The 19540-nt window shown below is 33.2% G+C and overlaps 2 protein-coding genes across 5 annotated transcripts; both read right to left on the reverse strand.

The window, feature by feature from the left end:
* Positions 1-6068: 6068 nt before the first annotated feature.
* LOC112521315 (TBC1 domain family member 13) lies at positions 6069-11391 on the reverse strand. 4 transcript variants are annotated; one of them, XM_025130093.1, is made up of 9 exons: positions 10938-11391; positions 10639-10731; positions 10292-10396; positions 9836-9988; positions 9300-9398; positions 8773-8901; positions 8061-8240; positions 7225-7341; positions 6069-6317 (listed from the first exon to the last, which is right to left on the reverse strand). In XM_025130093.1, the coding sequence occupies exons 1-9, from the start codon at positions 11301-11303 to the stop codon at positions 6246-6248; spliced, it is 1314 nt and encodes a 437-aa protein (XP_024985861.1). In that variant the 5' UTR covers positions 11304-11391; the 3' UTR covers positions 6069-6245. The 4 variants fall into 4 exon arrangements, with proteins under 4 accessions (XP_024985861.1, XP_024985859.1, XP_024985860.1 ...); XM_025130091.1 differs by having other exon boundaries at positions 6069-6378; XM_025130094.1 differs by having other exon boundaries at positions 6222-6331.
* A 3738-nt stretch (positions 11392-15129) lies between these two features.
* On the reverse strand, positions 15130-19496 carry LOC112521639 (pentatricopeptide repeat-containing protein At1g04840). Its single transcript, XM_025130614.1, has 3 exons — positions 17964-19496; positions 17044-17880; positions 15130-15424 (listed from the first exon to the last, which is right to left on the reverse strand). Exons 1-2 carry the CDS (start codon positions 19135-19137, stop codon positions 17048-17050), a joined length of 2007 nt encoding a protein of 668 aa, XP_024986382.1. The 5' UTR covers positions 19138-19496; the 3' UTR covers positions 15130-15424; positions 17044-17047.
* Positions 19497-19540: the final 44 nt, after the last annotated feature.

Consider the following 19540-nt stretch of genomic DNA (forward strand, 5'->3'; position numbering starts at 1 on the left):
TATATATATATATATATATATATATATATATATATATATATTATTAGAAAGGAAAAGTTCAAAAAAACTCAACAAACTTTTTCATTTTGAATGGTTTAGTCGTTAAACTGTTTTTTTGAATGAAAAAATCATTAAACTTTCTCATTTTGAATGATTAAATCCCTGAACAATTCTTTTGAATGAAAAAAATATTAAACTTTCCCTTGTGAATGAAAAAACCAATAAGCCTTTTCATTTTGATTGATTAAGTCTCTGAGCATTTTTTTAACTAGAAGTGTACTCGTGCAATGCAATGACACACATCTCGATTTTAATATTTTATTTTATTATTTGTCTTTGTCGATATTATAATACGATTTTATGTGTTTTTAAGAAAGTAATAATGATTTTATTTTTGAATAAAATATAAATTTGAAGATATCATAAAAATTTGAAAAAATAAATATCAATGTTAATATCAAATCAACTATTTAAAAGTTCTCATTTTTTATGTAATTTATTTAATTTCTTTTTTTCTTATAATTTAATTTAATTTTGATAACGAAATAATTTATTTTTGGTTTAATAATATAACATTTTATAAGGATAATAGTTAAGCATTCTGTTAGAACTTAATGATTATCCTAATTATATTTTAGATTTTTTATATTTAAAATGAGATGTTTATCCTATATTTGATTATGTTTATCTGCAGTTAGTTATATGAATTTAAATATGAAACTTTAATAAGTTGTACTTAAGCACAATCTACTTGCAATCTTGAGTTTAAGTAATATGCATTAATAAACAATACTTTACGCATAAAAGTGGTTTTTAAAAGTTTTTGTCATATGCTTTATAATATAGTATATATATATATATAGAGAGAGAGAGAGAGAGAGGGAGGGAGAGAGAGAGAGAGAGAGAGGGGGTATGTTATTATACAATCTTTTATATTTGTACAACCAATACAACTCAATCTCAACCGTTCATTTAATTTGATTAATATGTGATTTCATATAAGTTTTGATTGTTTCCTAATATAAAATATTGATCATAATTAATGAACCCTATTTATCTTACATAAATATTCAAATCATAATAAATAAACTCTCATTATTTCTATAAATATTTCAATTAATTGGGTTGCATTGGTTGTACTAATGGACATGGTTGGATTTGAAATATATCATATATATATATATGATTTCATAAAAGAATTAAATGTATAGAGTTTAAACATGATCTTTGACTTTTAATTTATATAGAGAGACGACGTTATCAAAAAAACTCATCACATTTGTACAACGAATACAACACAATTAATTGATATATTTATGAAAATGATGAGAGTTCATTTATTATGATTTGAATATTTATAGAAGTTGACTAAAATTCATTAATTATGATCAATACTTTATATTAGAAAACAATCAAAACTTTTATAAAATGACATATTCATCAAATTAAATGTACGATTTAGATTGAGTTGTATTGGTTTTGCACAAATATAAAGGCTTAGGGGTTGTTTGTTTTTAATAAAAAAGCTCTTAATGTCCTCTTAAGTCTGAATCGGTCAGACATAAGAGGATTCAGTGTGTTTGTTTTTTTTTTTCAATTAAGAGCTTAAAAGCTCTTATTAAGTCTGAAAATTTAAGTGGTTGAGAAACCTCTTATTACCTCTTATTTCAAATCGTCGCCTACCTACTCTGATCTCTTTACGCTCGATTTCTCTAGATCAACTCTTCTGTCTCGATCTCTCATCTCTCAACTCTGTCAACTGTCGATCCATATCAACTCTCGATCTCTCATCTTCAAACTTCAGATTTCAGACGCAAAAAACAAACAGTCTGATTGATTCAGATTTCAGACTTCAGCACCACCTCTTAAAAATCAGAAGTGAATTCAGACTTCAGACTTCAGCACCTCTTAAAAAACAAACGCCACCTTAGATAATAACTCACTTCCCCCCCCCCCCCCCCTCTCTCTCTCTCTCTCCATATATATAAATCATAAAGAATTACAATATTTATTTTTCCAAAAAAACCCCCACATAATATGAATACAAATGTAAAGTATAGAGTTCAAACATAATCTTTGACTTTTCATTTGTTCTTTTAATCTCTTAAATGTCATATTAAATTGAGCAATAAATGCATTTATAATCAAAGGTTCATCAATGTTGATCCATTTGGGCATTTCCTTATAAATGCATGTCTAAGCCCTTCATAATCCATCAACAATATCAACATGACAAAGTCTTTGCTTTTCATCACATTTCTTGCCCTTTTTGTGAATATAGGTAATTTTTCTTAATTCATATTTTTCTTACATACAATTTTCGTCAGTTTTAATAGAGATCTTATATCATTGATTAACATAAAATCCATTTTTTTTAAGTGTATAATATTTATATACGGCAAATGTAACAAATAAACTCACGCACTCTCCTTACCTATGGTGAGGTTTAAACTCCTGATCTCTTAGGAAGCCAAAGTGTACGATACTGTTGGCCAAAACCCTTTTGCATAAAATCCATTATTGTTATTGTAAGATAGTTATGTTGATGATTACTTGACTTCTTGATCATTTAGAGAATCTTATAATTGTTGTTGATATCATATTATACGCGTGTATCCTGAACTTACAGGTATGGGGTTACCGATGGCCAAAAAGGTTTGTGAAGAAGAGCGTTATCTAAATCCTGGATGTGATATACATGACTGTATTGATATTTGCAAGAGGCTACATGGATCTAATTCCCATGCAAAATGCTCGTATTCTTATATGTGTACTTGTACTTTTGATTGCCCGTCAAAGGAACCAAATCCTAGAACTGTTGATGACTCTCCGCTCCCTACTTCTACTGGGAAAATACATAAATTGTAAAATTTAATATCTATAAATGCTTTATTTAAGCATCTTGTTTCTTATGCTCATCGAACTCGATCAATTTTCCCTACTTTTGTGGCAAATATAGTGTTACTCCATAACTGGACGTGTTTGGTCATGTCAAACATGATCCGTACGAAGTTCTGAGATTTACGAGGCCTAGTCCTCTATAAATGTCTTTTTACAGGTTAAGAAGACGATAAATGAAAATTAACAAATTAAAGTTGCTTATAATTAAAAATCCTATTATGGCTCTCAAACCGACCGTCACGAGAAGCAAAAACGTCTATCTACAAGCTAAAAAAAAGACAAAAACAATAATGAAAATAGACCCTTTTTTTTACTTTTGTTTTACTGGGGTTGGACAAGGTATGACCAAACCGTTTACTGAGATTCACAATAATTAGTTCTTGATAAAAAAAAATGTATAACTAATCAGTCTTTGGGTCTGGATCAGACCCAGTTACAATCATGTAACTGGTCGTAATTGTAGCGTTAAAAAAATGTTCCACCATATGCTCCAAATAAGTTTTAGTAACAAACAATGGAAAGAAAAATTAGGGGCCGTTTATTAAACGCTTACCCGGTAAATACTTATCGGGTAATTTTCCTCACCGAATAAACATGACAAGGGCCAAGAATCTTACCCGGTAAGAACGATGATAAAAATGGAAAGTTTTACCCGGTAAGTGAGGGTGACGACTCTTACCCGGATAAACGCTTACCAGGTAAATTGTTGTATATGATACGTTTTGATGTACTATATTCTTACTCAATAAAATAAAATAATAGTATTGACTTCTAGCGTTACCGGATAAACATTTAGGTAAATGACCCTTTAGTGTCATTTGAGCATTTTCAATACTTTTTCTATAAAAATGCGAAAAATTTATATTTAATTTCAATAGTTTCTCTAATTTAAAGAATTCAACATTAATTATACTTCTAAGGAATTAAATACATTTAATACTCTAACAAAATTTCAGCATTGATTATATTTATAAAATATTAAAAACATTTAATACTTTAACAAATTTCCAGCAATTAAATAATAATTTAACAATAAAATATTTCTCTCTCTACAACAACTTTTAATTTTTTTACGGTAATTTAAATTTGTAGATTTTTACCATTTTTTCTACTTTCTCTGGTATTAAAAAAAAGGGAGAGTTGCAATAAAATAGAGCCAATTTTGCTTGACTTCTATTTTAAAGAACGAACTTCTAAACTCATCATCTAAGAATTTGAAATAAAATTTACATTTATTTAAGGGTTTGATTGACCTGTTGACCTAATAAATGATGATAAAGCCAAATAATTTGCCAAATAAGATTCCATATCATGATTAAATTTATAAAAATAAGTCTAAAATGATGACATGTATTAGTTATGACAATGCATAGTTTTCCTATTATTTATGCTAGTGTTCTGTCTCACGTTGTGCGGATATTAAAAAATATATATTTTGTTTTATTTGTTTATTTTCTAAAATATTTTTAAATGCATTATATTGCAAGTTTATATGTAATATTTACTATGATGAAATTACGAGTTCGAAATAATTACTATTGTCAAATTTGGTTTATAAAGATTGGTTTCAAACTTATTTAATTAATATAAAGTTTTATGAAATATGTTGTATAATGAAAATTATCAGTAACAATTCAATTAACTTATCAGTTAATTTACAAAGCATAGTCTTAATTTATTCTTTTATCAAAGGAAAATAGAGCTAAAATGATAAAATCACAAATGAACAAGAGAAGCACCAAAAGCCCAACAATTTTTTAAATTTGGGCTTCACAGCCCAAATACTTTTTTTTTGGGATAAAGCAAAGCCCAAATACTTAACCATCGGGGTCGTTTACTCGGACAATTTTTCTTACCGGATGAACATGACAAGGGTCAAAAATCTTACCCGGTAAGAACAACGATAAAGATGAAGAGTCTTGGTGAGAGTGAGGACTTTTGCCCGAGTAAGCGTTTACCGAGTAAATTGTTGCATACGATACCATTTTGATGTACTACAATCTTATATGGTAAAATAAATTACAATGTTGACTCTTAGTGGTAAACACTTATTGGGTAAGCATTTAGGTAAACAACCCCTAAGATAGGTTCATATCCTGGTATAGATGTCCATCTAACAGTGTAATGGAAATTCTTGAAAGATCAGCTTGAGAATGAAAATTCATTCCCATTTTCATTCCCAACCTGAACCAAATAGCCCCTTATCTTTACACAGTTAAGTCGCAAGCGTTTGTTATCAGATAAATATATGAAGTGCCCCTTAATAGTCACAAATACTGCAATAAAATCGGCTATATAGGACACCAAATATGTCATGTCTTAATAAACTGCTTTATAAGACCAAACAATTATGCATAAGATATAAAGATGTTACAATAGGATGTTAGGACGTATTTGAGCATCCTAATAAGTTTTCTAGGACAATTTTGAAATAAAGTATCATGTTAGCCTTTTTATGAATGCATTGTTTTATAGGACGCTTCTCATATAAAAAAACTAATAGAATATTTTATTTCAAAATTAATCTGTTAGGGTGTTAAAAGAAGGGTCAATCAACTAATTATTAACACATTTACTCATGTATTGGGACATTTAGATATTTGGCTACCTATAAAAGTGTTCTGCTACATGCCATCAGGTTTTAGCAGCAAACCCTTATCGGTTTTTCGATGGGAGGTTAGTCGAAATGCTAGATACACAGACCTTACAAATGGATCCAACTCCGTGCTGCATTCTCCAAAAGGGTATTTTGGGTCATTTAGGTATATAACCTTAAATGAGATTTGCATGCTTCAGTATTATATACTTATATGTTCCATATCTACATTGTTGTATTTGGACATATTATATACGTTAATGACGATCCGTAGTTTCCAACTATTTACAAGCAAAGGCAAGTCATACTCTTTTGTGACGATGACAGCCCCTCCAACAAATCCTCTAAAATAGATAAAATGGAGATTTTGCTTCAACAAATTCTCCATATTGTTCTTTGAATAGAGAAAGTTTAGAGTTTAGAGTATTCTCTAAAACTTGATGTGAGGAGAAACAGATGATTTTCAAAAATTACAAGGAAATGTATAGAGAATGGTGTATGCAATCAGTGAGTTGAATGAGAACGCAATTTGTTGGCTCGTATTGTTGATTGATAATCGTGTAAGATCGTTGGGCACTAAAAAATATTGGTGTAGGAATGAAGTAAAACAATGTTCCTGCAAACTGCAGGCTACAATTGGCTGACATTTACACACTGTGATCATACCAAAGTACGTTAAAAAGTACAGGGAAATCTATAGAGAATGTTGTACGCAATCAATGAGTTGAATGAGAACGCAATTTGTTGGCTACATGGAGCAAATGACCGATATTTGTGGATGGATAACTTTGGAGTAACTTAAGATTAGCTGTGAAATCGCCTGCAAGCAAACGCCTTCTAACAAGAATCAACATTGCACAACAAACCCGAAGCAAAGTCTCCTAAAATTCAGGCCAAAAATGTCAAAAAATAAACCACCAAAACTTGTCATTTAATATTGTGGTGTGATAACAAATTGAATGTACTCAATATTAACAAATTGAAGTCCAGATGGGGAGAATTTAACAATTCTATAAATTGAAAGGAAGTGAAAGCTTGTGAATTAAAGCATTAGATCATCAACTATTGGACACTAACTTACTCGTTTGGTTTGCTAGATTGGAATGGATTTGGAATTGAATTCTATTCCAGTCCCATATTTGGTTTAAGGATTTCCTAGATTTGAAAACCCAGGAATTTATTAAAATCCCACAAACATAAGATTGTGAAATTCCACAGGACTCATTGGTATTTTACGGGATTTCATAAAATTATGTATTCATATTTTAGAACATGTTAAAAATATTTCTTTTGTAATAATCAATTAATAAAAAGGAAATTTAATTATTTTTATCATTTGTTCTTGTGAATTATTTATAAAGAATGGAATTCAATTTCATCCTACAAAACAAACAAATCAAAGATTCCAAATCTTTTCATATCCAAATTCATCCAATTCTTAATCCTTTTCACGAAATCCAAATCCCTTGAAACCATTCCATCAAACCAAACACCCCCTAAGATTTCTTAAATCCCACCTCAATTGAACGAAAACATGATTAAACTTGTACAATTATGAAATCCAAGTTCGCCATTGATAGTATTTGTTGTTGTTGAGATATGTAAGTAAGAGAAACCGTGTAAGTTTAGTACCCAATTATTTGCCAATAGTTAACGACACAACCGTAGTTTCCAGTTCATGAAATCCAACAGAACAGAAGAGAAGAACAAGGGGTGAATTGACTCACTTGAGGACCTTCAGGGTCGCTTAAGAGTGTGTCCCATATGTGAAGACTATCGGCAAAACTGAATTCCTGGGTCAAGAGGAGAGTAATCCATCTAAATGCGTAGAACTGTGGGTTAACCTGTCATTAAAAGAGCAGAACAACTGGGCATTGTTATTGTGTCGATTCAGATAGATTGTGCACAAGATCCTGATAGCCATTGACTAAGGAAGAACCATTTACCAAACGCTTACCGGATAAGCGCTTACCCGCAAGAGATATCACCCTCACTTACCTTATTGTGTAATATTATCCACCATCAAAATGGATTGTTGGTAAGCGTCTTAAACCCGGGAAGCGCTTACCAGGTAAGAGTGGTTTCCCTCACTTACTGGGTAAAGCTCTCGGTCCTTGCCATGCCTCTTACCGGGTAAGAATCTTGGTCCTTATCATATTCAATTAGTGAAATGAGTGAGACTGGTAAGTGTTTACCCAGTAAGTATTTAGTAAACCACCCCTAAATGTCAAGAAGATTGCAATAGCCAGTTACTTTTAGCTAAAAAAGAAATCATCAAGTGTTTCAGGTTGTACTCCCTCCGTCCCAAAATGTGTCTACATTTCTATTTATATTTGTCCCAAAAATAGTGTCAAGTTCCAAATGTAAATAATTAAACTTCCAAATCTACCTTTAATTAATGTATAAATATTTAAGAGTTGATAAGATAGATAAATTAATTAAGAGTAAAGGTGTTATTTGGTTAACTAAAACGTGTGATAATTACGCATGTCTAAAACTGAGTGCCATTTTTATTATGGACACTTATTTTGGAATGGAGGTAGTACTAAGAAGAATTTCATACTTTTGTGGTGATCTCAAGATGTCGCCATAGCTCTTCATCATGTTCCTTCAAGAGCAATGACATCTTTGAGATTGTTGAACGGATGCCAACGACACTATTATCAAGTTGTTGAACAAAATTATCTCGAAACCCACTTAATAAATCAACAAAACAAAAGAATGTGTCTGCTTCAGCATTGACCTGCATCATTCAGATAAAGGAATAAAAAAAGAAGTCAAGCCAAAAGCTACGGGTATCATCATACAAATTGGCTGAAATGGAAGTCAAAACAAGTTGAATATAAGCAGACATTAGCAACTAAACCACAAGCAAACAATTGTGACTGAAACTGAAGTATAAACAAGTGTTTTCGAATGGTTATGTTTGAGTCTTAAGTACTATGATGAAGATATCAATATGCATCTTCAATTTATGTCTTGGAGTTGCGTAAGAGTAATGTTCTATTTTAATCTCATGTGGCATAAGCTTCGACAAATAAGTGCCCGGCTTCTCAATCTACGGATCCTTCAAAAATGATTCTCTTGTAGAGTTCGCTCAAGTTTGTACAAAGATTCATATTCACATATGAAACAACACTGTAAAACCCTTGGTAGAAACATTTTGGCCCTCCATTCATATTTCTCTCAACAGTTTTTACTATTTCCCAAAAGTGATTGTGCATTTAAGCATTAACAATTTGAAAAGAAGCAAGGAAAATGATGTATTCACTTACCACATAATCCTCATCAGGGTCATTTTTGAACACATAGAACAAAGGGGCCAATATTTCATTCATCCCTTGCACATATCTTATACCTGGGTTTAGCTTTGCATATACGATCAGTATACTTCTCAAAGCATCCTGAAAGTAAGAGATTAATTGCTTAGACATAAATCTCATTCATAATTTCCATAAGATAAGATAACACCAAAGGGCCTTTGGCTTAGCAATCTTGGTCTTTGGCCTCCCAGGAAGTCAGGGATTCAAACCTCACCAAATGTGAGGAGGGTGTGTGAGTTCATTTGTTACATTTGCCATATATAAAATATTATATACTTTAAAAAGAATTCCATATGATAAAAAGAGAGGTACGTGCCACTGAAGGTGCACAACTGAGAGTGGTAGACACAATCAGGCACACACAAGCCGATAACAGATGCAAAATTTGTGGGCAATGCTACCTTAATTTTAACTCTCCATTAGTGTACATGCTTATTTTCAGTAGCAGGGTACCTCCAGCAGACCTTTTCACTAATTACCTGATTGGCTTTTGCAGAAGCAGAGTCACCAGAGAAAAAATGCACGTCTGGATGAGTCCGCTTTACATCACGATCTATCTGCTCAATGATCTCAGTGTCCTACGATAGGATTAAGTTATAAAGATTAACTCCTTAATAGCTTTACATCACAAGCATTCATACACAACTAGCTTTAGGCAAATGGAACCACATGAGAAGTGCTGAGATTGAGATAAGCTAATACTGTTCCACCGATATTAAACAAATGAGTTCACAGCCTAACATTCTCACAAAATGGTAGATGTTAACAAGGATCTCCAATTCGACTATAAAGCTAACGGAAACAATCATGATGTGATATTTCTGGCTTGTTATGGAAGTTCAAGCAGCTATCCATTAGGGCTCACGGCGATAAGACATCAATACCTAATTTAATTCTCAGAAGATAACACAGTCGTTTTTTTTACATCAAGACCACTTGAAACTGTTTGATACAAAGACATTCAGAGGAACTAAAATTTAGACATGGAAACACACATCATTCTATGAAATTATACCTGAAAGAACCGGTTCCAAACACTAGTCTTCCCTAGGCTCAAAGGATGCTCTCCATGAGGTATTTCTGACCTTGATAGTAAACCCCTGCCAGCACCTGTTTGTTCACCATTTTGAAGAGATGTACAGTCTTCCAATTTCCTTGTGATTTCTGACTGACTAGCCACATAAACATTTAGGATCCTGAATTTGGTGCAAACACATGCAAGTATGGAAATAGATGCTTCATCTCATACACTCACAAACAATTTTGGCGCATATTTTAAGCACCCATGCAATCCATTTAAATAGAATTTTCTGGGGTTCTTTTTTTGGAAACATATTCAGTTAAAATTTGGATGTACCAAGAAATCTTCATATAATAAATTAACAAAAACTTAATGCTCAGTTTCAGCATCTCTTTTGAAAACATCTTACGTGCATCATGAATGGGAATGGTTGCATTTATGAAAACTTACTGGATTCATCAAAAGTTCCTCTTTAAACTGCTTGTATTGAGACCTCTTCTTAGCCAATTCTGAAGACCAAATCCCCTTATCACTCGGAAGATAAGCTAACAACAGCTGAAAGCATAAAAGAACTACAAATTAAACCTCTCATTCCGCATTGAACAAAGTGCAGAAGAACGTTGAGATACAAATTAAACCCCAAAACTTTTGCCAAGTGTGGTGTACACAGTTCAAGTAACTAGGTGGTGCTTTGTACAACGATCGTTTTGTGATCAACACAAAAGGCAAATCTATCTAATCGTGAATGATGATCTATGACATTTCATAGGAAGGAAAAAGTAGCAACTCTTTCACACCTTCCAGACAGTTGAACGAATGCCAGCACCGTCCGGAATTCCCTGTGAAGCAAGTTGACGCAGTTCTCCTATATTTATAATCTTCCTCGAAAGCTGCATTTTACAGAAGTAAACCGATAGAGAAGAATTATCATCCCTAATTTGTCAATTCACTCTTTCGTTCCCAATTTCAAAACTTAAATTCAAAATTTCAAACACAAGGCATGAATTTTGATACAACTTGAATTTCGATTAGAATACAGTTCAATTAAACCAATAGGAAGAAAATCTTCTGGTTGTATGAGTAAACAAGGTCTGACCTCTTGTAATAGCTTGGCTTGGCGAGAAACGTCTTCAACAGAAGTAATGCCATCATCACTACCGCCGCTAATGGTGAGTGGATCCCCAAATTCCGTCCTCGGAGTTGGTGCGAGTGTATTCGGAGGCTCTGGTCTGATCAAAGTGGGAGGTGGAATCGGAACAGGCGGTTCCATCACCGGCGAAGAATCAGAGGAAGTAACGGAGGAGGATTTGGAAGGGAAAGCGCCAAGGCGATCTTCATGCGACGACGAAGGAGGAGGCGGTGACTTCGATCGTGATTTCGACGGTGGAGATATGATAGGGGCCGGAGTCGGAGAAGACCACAAAGAATTGTTGAGCCAATCAGGAACTCGTTTCTTCACCATTAATTCCGATTCCTTCTGAGCTAGGGTTTCGGTACACGCAGTGTAGGTGTGTTTTGTGTGTGTGTTGTTCTTCCGAAGTGGTTAACAGTGTGCTCTCGTCTTGTGTCATCGTCTTCCTCGTGGAACCATCGAATTGCTTTTCATCTGTATTGTCACGTGACAATTTCTTGTTTCAGGGCCCTTGACATCAACAGTCACGTGACAGCCTCCCCTTGAACAAACAAAGGTTAAAGGTTAGGGAAAATTACAATAAAAACCAATGAACTTTCTTGTTTGGAATGATTAAGTCCTTGAACTTTTTTTTGGAATAAATAAGTCTTTGAACTTTCCAAAACATGTTAAATAAGTCATTGGACAATTTTTTGGCACAAATAAGTCTTTGGACATTCTAAAATATGTTAAATAAGTCCTTAGACATTCCAAAAAATGTTAAATAAGTCCTTGGACAATTTTTGGAACAAATAAGTCCTTGAACAATCCAAAACATGTTAAATAACTTTTTTGAACTTTTATAAAACATGTTGGATACATTCTTATGACTTGTACAACTAGTTAAAATGGTAATTATTTTTTTGTAAATGTAAATACTTTTTTGTTATATTTGTTTAATTGTATAGATCTAAATACTTTTTGGTTCAAAAAATATTTAAGGGCTTAATCGTTCAAAATATGAATGTTCATTGGGTTTTTTTCCGGATTTTTTTCACTATTTTACCACTTTATTTTTTTCAAAAAGTTATTTAACATGTTTTGGATTGTTCAAGGACTTATTTGTTCCAAAATCTGTCCAAGGACTTATTTAACATTTTTTGGAATGTCCAAGAACTTATTTGTTCCAAAAATTGTTCAAGGACTTATTTAACATATTTTGGAATGTTCAAGGACTTATTTAACATGTTTTGGAAAGTCTAAGGACTTATTTGTTCCAAAAAAAAGTTCAAGGACTTAATCATTCCAAACAAGAAAGTTCATTGGTTTTTATTGTACTTTTCCCTAAAGGTTATTATCCATTAAAATATTTCTTTTAGAGTAAATTGCCTTTTTGTCCCTATGGTTTGTTAAAAATTACAAATTTCGTCCCTATGGTTTGTTAAAAATTACAGATTTCGTCCCTATGGTTTGTTAAAAGTTATGGATTTTATCCCTATGGTTTGCAATTCATTTTTATTTTTGTCAATGAGAAACACTACTTTTAAGTATGAAAGACTAAAACAGAAATAAATTGTAAACCATAGGAAGGAGAAAAAACAATAAATTTTAAAATATGAGGATAAAATAGATACTAAATTATAAACCATAAGGATGAATATTATAATTTCAAAACCATAATCACGAAACATAATTTTTTTTTAACAAACCTACAGAGGATAAAAACTTAATTTACTCTTTCTTTTAAGTGTAAGCATAGCTTTAAAAAATATTTACAAAATTACCCTCCATTAATTTGTTACCAATTTCTTAAATGAATCATCCTAATAAAAACTATCAAAAATCATGATGTAACGTAGCAATTTCTTATTAAGAAATTATACCCTATGATTATATTATACTATTCATTGTACGGCAAAAAATACTAAAATAAGAGTAACAATTATGAAAAACCAATTTTTATATTAAAAAATCATACTTACAACCATCATAACTTCTTAATAAGAAGTCCTAAGTGGCATTAAAAATTCCTTGTAATGGATGGTTACAGTTAAGTAACAAGTTGAGGAGTTGCAAATTAAAGACATTAATTAAATTTGAATAAAACCAAACAAACAACAAGTTATTATTAAGATGTTGTTTCTTAACGAAACTATTAAGATGTAAACAAACAATCATTTAGATAAAGATAATTTTCAATTTTAATTAATTGATTTGATAACATTTATATCGTAATAATCATTTTGAAATCATATTTCAGAAACATCCAACGTGCAATTCAATTAATCACGATGTATGTGATTACATTCTCTTGTTTTGGTCCAAAACTATATTTAAGATTTTTAATTTTAATTTTCTTTTCTGAAAATATAACAATTTTTTTTGGTAATATTAACTTCTCAATTTTATAAGTATTTTAAATATTTAATCGTATTTTTTATCAAATTATATGTAATTTCAAATACTGAATTTTCTGGTTAACTAATAAAATCATAAATGCAATCAATATTCAATAATACAATGGCCCTTTTCCTACTTTCTTCGTCTCTTTTCGCTTGCATCTTCCTTACTTTACAGCTCGCTCATTTGCCAATGATATGGGCAATAGATCGCTTCATCATAAAATCTATATATATATATATATATATGAGAGAGAGACTCAAACACGAACACCTTCGATTTACGACAAACGTGAGAACACCTTTATCATAAATGATAATACACGTGAAGGGGCGTGTTTGTGTACGGATGACTTGGCCTGCAATCTAGGTTGCACCAAAGATCGTTTGTGTCTCTGATTTGGTATCATATGTGATAATCAAGAACACCCTTATCACATATGGTAATACACGTAATGGGTCTATAGTTGGCCCATTACCTAGGTCGAGCCAAAGATCGTCTACATTTTTGATTTAGCATCACATGTATATCATATGTGATAGACCATATAATCACATGCAATTGACTATAGTAAAAGGTTTCCCACATTTTCGTAAAATGAAGGTTCTCGTTTAAACCCTTTTATAATAATGTATTATTTTACAGTATGAGACGATGTGTGTGAATATATACAATTTTGTTTCACAATGTGAAACAAAAAAAAAACTAGAAATGGACATTAAAAGTAATCACATTATGAAACAACACTATTTTCACAATATGAAACAACACAAAAATTAATTCTCACGATTCTCAACATTTTCATGGTTCTTATTTTATTAGTCCTCTCTCTCTCTCTCTCTCTCTCTCTCTATATATATATATATATATATACCAAACATGATATAACCATCTACATCATATATAAAAAGGATGTTAGTTTATCTTTAGTCAACAAAAATGACATCGTATGCAATAATTTACCAGGTAAGCGCTAACCATGGTAAAAAAAATTCGTCCTCACTTGCCTAGTAAGACTCTTGGTCTTTGTCTCGCTATTACCAGGTAAGATTATTGGTTTTTACCATATTCATCCGGTAAGGTAATGTGACTTGATAACCACTTAACCGAGTAAGCGTTGATAAACAGCCCCTTACTTATTTGCAAAGCTTATAAGGTAAATCCCACAATGGTCAACTCTATAAAAACCATGCTATAAAAATTTTTCATCAAAAGTTGTAAATAAATTAACTGGGACTATAAACCCATCATCTCAAGCTACCTGTTTCCTGAACACAAAGAATGCAGGTATATACAAAGAGTTACAATTTTGCAACTTTTTCCAGGCTTACCCATGAAAATGAGTTCTTGAACGTATGATATAATTGACATCCACCTCCATCATCACCTTTCTGTAAGTCATAATTCATTAATGACCCTCGAGTAAGGGGAAGTTTTGTTGGTTTTTCGTTAAGTTTTGTATGGATAAAGCTAATAAGCTATCTATGTAGATTAATTTGTTTGTATAGATTATGAAGGTGTTTGTTTGAGAGGGTTTTTTCATAGATAGAAGGAGCGTGTTTTTTATTGGGGGTAGGTTCGGAAAAAACATGGCTTTCTGCATACTTAAAACCAACGTTCTAGCCAAAGACTTAGTTTCACCAAAGCTTCATCCTGGTCGTAAGTACATTCGATCGGAGAAATTTTAGATTCTAAGGTGACTCAGTTGGGTTCAATTCCCAAAAGCTACCTTTAGAATCTTACTGAACAAGCCACTTTCTATATCATTAAGCCACCAACAAACAGTTATCTATAGCCCATGAAGCTACTAACAAACAAGCTCTGAATCAACTTTTTATCAGACCAATATGTTATGTAACGTCTTCCTTCTCAATCTAGCGTTAAATATTGGTTCAAATTTCTTTGCTGTCTGTAAGAAGAAGAATCTGCTTTCAGGAACAATTTTTAATTACCAGAGACTATTGATTATGAAGATGGCAGATTGCAGCCATGGATTTTTGTTGCATACTCTGATATGCGCTGGAGAAGATGTCCCATGGCCCCGAGGGGAAGTTTGATCACCCCGAGTTCTCCTGAAACATAAGCCAGATTAAAATGTTTGAACCAATTTGTCTCCTAGAGACTCATACAGCAATGAAACCAATTCCAAGAATCCTGTAGACTGTTTACATTATTTGTCTGTATAGATTAAGAGAGTTTTTGTTTGGATGAGTTTTTTCATAGATGGAAGGAATGTGCTTTTTAATTAGGAGGCGCAGGTTCGGGGGAAAAAACTGGCTTTCTGCATAAAGTCTCATCTAGAAGCTTACTGGATAAGTCACTTCCTATATCATTAAGCCACTACCAAACAGCCATGTATACCTGACTAGATAAACTATGAATCCCATTAAGCTCGTTAAGCTGCTAACAAACAAACCGTTAATGTCACATTTATAGAGAAGAATTTGTCTTCCATCCCATTAAAGTTGGATCGTTTGTCTTTACAAGTAGTTCAATAAGATTCTTCGAGCATTAATGATATGACCTAAAAACCATTCGATAATGACAAAAGGAATCTGGAAGTTTTGAGGGTGGAAAAGGTTGTACAAGTACTCGTCCAAAAAATTCATTACCTCGTGTCAAAATCTTCTAAATAGACAGAATTATCTAGCAGCAGCATGTTTACTGCAAAGTCAACCACAAAAGTAGCTCGAGCCATGCTAATTTTTTATTCAAGCAAGGCATCATAGATTTGAATAGATGTTTCAATGCATCTAGTCAGGAAGTTGCTCACGTGAATAGTCAATATATTTTGTTGTATATATATGGGCGGGTTCAAATAAGAAGACTAAATATCGTGAAAAGGTGAGAAGAAAGGTTCATATGTGAATAATGGAAAAAATCCGGAAAAAAAAATGTTTTTGAAGATTATTCATATGGGTTCACATGTGAATCTTCAAATGATTTTTTCAATAATTCACATATAAACCTTCCTTCTTATGTTCTTATTTGAACCTTCCACAATAAATGGGGGGGATATCAAATACAAACCTAATATTTGTTACAAACCTACAAACTAATTTTCATGTGTTGTTTCAACAGATGTAATAGAATACATCGTTCACATAGTGTTGTTTCATATATGGAACTTTTGGGACTCTTTTGTCTTTTGCATGTAGAAAAGGAACTTCAATATACGTTACACACAGAAACACACACATATTTTCAAAAGAACTGGACAATTGAAACAATATAATTCATAGCTTAAAATCAAACTCACTGTATGATTTAGATTGGTTTGCACGGATTCGTAACAGATATTGGGTTTGTATTTGATATTTGCTATACATACATATATAGGGTCAGGTTCAGGTGAGAATGAGAGTTATGAGGAGATAGGTAAGAAGGGTTCTCCACCCTTGGATCAATCCTAATTAAAGAGATCCACTAGATCAACACTAATGAGAACCACTAGATCAATTCCTTTCTAACGCTAATTCATGGGTTGTTTTGGGATTAAAAATGATCAAGGGTCCAAATCCCTTCTTACACTTCTCACCTTAACTCCTATTCTCACACGATCCTTCGTTGATATATATATATATATATATATATATAGCAGATATTCGGTTTGTAACTGATTTTTGCTATATAGATATATAATAACTTTGTAAGTTAGCAACTCTACTGCACGAGGGAAGGTCATACTTACATCTTTACCAATAATCTTGGCACGAGCAAGTCCCATTCTTGAAATGATGGAATCGCTTGATGTCGCGTACTACAATATCCCTTCGAGTCATTTTGCTTGCATACTTCATTAAAGAATGACAATCCCCACAAATTTTCAAGTTCTTCACAATCCTAATTACTTCAGGAGTAGTACCAGAAATAAGGGCAAAGGCCAGTGCCAATTTTTCACTATGACTTCCCAATGCATCTGCCTTCTCTTCTTCTTCAATGTTATGAAGCACCCACTCCGTTTCAGGCATATATCCCTGTTCTCGTGCACTTTTAGTAATCTCGTCTAGTTTTAAGTGTATTTCATCTGAACAAGAATGGTCGTGATCACCAGCTACAAAACTAGTGATTTGGCCTCCGATCTCGATATAACTCCACCCTGGATCTTTTACCACACCCGTATTCTTCATTTTGGCTCTTACTCTTTCTACGTCTTGCCATCTGCCTACTCCAGCATAAGCATTTGACAGAAATACATAGCTACCAGGATGCTGAGGTTCAAGCTCTAAAAGCCTTTCTGATGCATATTCCGCCATTTTGATGTTCTTGTGTACTCGACAAGCACTGAAAAGCGCCCCCCAAATGACAAAATCAGGATCTATTGGCATGTTTTTGATGAATCCTAAAGCTTCATTGAGACGACCCGCTCTGCCATAAAGATCAACCATTATTGCGTAATGCTTCATGGTGGGTGCAATGGAATAGTCATACTTCATTTTATCAAAGAAATGAAGCCCCTGATCCACATCCCCAGCATGCAAACACGCAGTTGTGATAGCAAGAAAAACGACCCCATCTGGCTTGATTCCTGCAGAAAAGGAAGTGCTTTTTAACATGTTTCTTCAGAATAACTTAATATCAAAAAGGAAATTTCTGAAACAAATTTCAAACCTGTCGACCTCATTTTGTTGAAATACTGAAGAGCCTTTTCAAGATATCCATTAATCGCACAACCCCATATCATAACGCTCCAAGTACGAAGGTCCTTCTCTTCTCCCATATCAAATACACTACTTGCTTTCTCAATGGATCCACATTTTGCATACATGTCTACCAAAGCAGCCATGATTCCTCGTTTCAAAGTGAAGCCATTGCTCGAGATATAGTCATGTATTCTCACTCCTGTCTCAAGAGCTCCAGCTTTTGCACAAGCCAAAAGTGCAGAAACAACAGTCTGATCATTAGGCTTCACACCCTCCTCCAACATTTCAAAAAACATCGATAGTGCCTTTTCATGCTGCCCATTTTGTGAAAATCCATGAATCATTGTAGTCCAAGAAACCACATCCTTTTCTGTTACAGAATGCCAAAGCTCCATAGCTCTGTAGACCTCTCCAGCTTTCATCAGTCCATTAAGCAAAGTACTCCAAGTCGAACCATATTTCTCCGGCATTCCCTCAAACAATTCCATGGCCTTACCCCATCTCCCCACTTTACAGTACCCATTAATCAAAACGTTCCATAACAAAGTACTTTTTGCCTCATTCCCCCATTCAGAACTTTCATCAAACAGTTGTGACGCACTGTCCAATAAACCAACTTTGGCATACATATCCACCAAATAAAGTAAAACAAGCCGGTCATATAATAAACCCAACTTTAAAATCTCAGTATGAATCTCCATACCAAGCCAGCCCTCTTGTAATGCAGTGGTAGATTTCAAAACAAATGGAAAAGTTAAACTATTGGGTCGAATATTCGACCTCAACATGACAAGAAAGTAAGAAATTGAGCTCATATAGTAAGAGTTATCAGCAAGTGCACGGATTAATGAGTTAAAAAGAAACAAATTTGGGTTTTTCGAGTGGCGGAAAATGGAGAGAGCATGATTGATGAAGTTCTTTTGAAAAGAAGAGGAAGAAATAAGCTGGGTTACGATTCGAGTATTTGAAAACTGCTGTTGCAGGATGATTTGGGCGTGGATTTGTTGGAGTTGTTTGATGGTCTTGGAGGCATGAATTAGAGAGATAAAGTCGGCTTCATCAGTGAATAGCGGAGTGAAAGAAGCTTTTTTGGCGGGAGATCGTTTCTTCGTGTTTGGAAACAGACGACGAAGGGCTTTCATTCTATTGTTTCCAGCTATTCATTTTGTAACAGATTGACACCATAGAAGCATTGAGCATATAAACATGTTCCATTCAAGTCAATAATCAATCTCAAAACTCACGTCTCAACTCTCAATTCTGCAGCAGAATGATTAGAGATTTTCTATGAATTGAATAACCGGTTATGATCAAAATTTGTTACTTCACACATGTGTTCTTCAATCAATTCCTGGATTTTTTAACTATTATAGAATGACAATGAACGATTTACTGAAGTCTCAACTCTCAAGAACCGATTTAACCTATACTAAACCTAGAAATATCTTCGATTCAACTTACCGAGAGTCCAAGGGCGGGCATGAGTGCGTGGCCGAGGCAGACCGCAGAAGAAGAAGAGAAGCAACAGATCGCCGCCGAGTGCGG

The sequence above is a fragment of the Cynara cardunculus genome (genome assembly GCF_001531365.2).
Source record: "Cynara cardunculus var. scolymus isolate 2C chromosome LG 11, CcrdV1, whole genome shotgun sequence".
Lineage (NCBI taxonomy): Eukaryota > Viridiplantae > Streptophyta > Magnoliopsida > Asterales > Asteraceae > Cynara > Cynara cardunculus.

Bases quoted from the DNA above. Each gene is read 5' to 3' on its own strand.
- LOC112521639 (XM_025130614.1), bottom strand. From the start codon at position 19,137: ATGAAAGCCCTTCGTCGTCTGTTTCCAAACACGAAGAAACGATCTCCC. The intron at 17,881-17,963 runs GTTTGAAATTTG...CCTTTTCTGCAG, and splicing joins CAACAAAATGAGGTCGACAG to GAATCAAGCCAGATGGGGTC.
- LOC112521315 (XM_025130091.1), bottom strand. From the start codon at position 11,303: ATGGTGAAGAAACGAGTTCCTGATTGGCTCAACAATTCTTTGTGGTCT. The intron at 9,399-9,835 runs GTATAATTTCAT...ATCCTATCGTAG, and splicing joins TTTGGAACCGGTTCTTTCAG to GACACTGAGATCATTGAGCA. The intron at 8,241-8,772 runs GTAAGTGAATAC...TGAATGATGCAG, and splicing joins ACCCTGATGAGGATTATGTG to GTCAATGCTGAAGCAGACAC.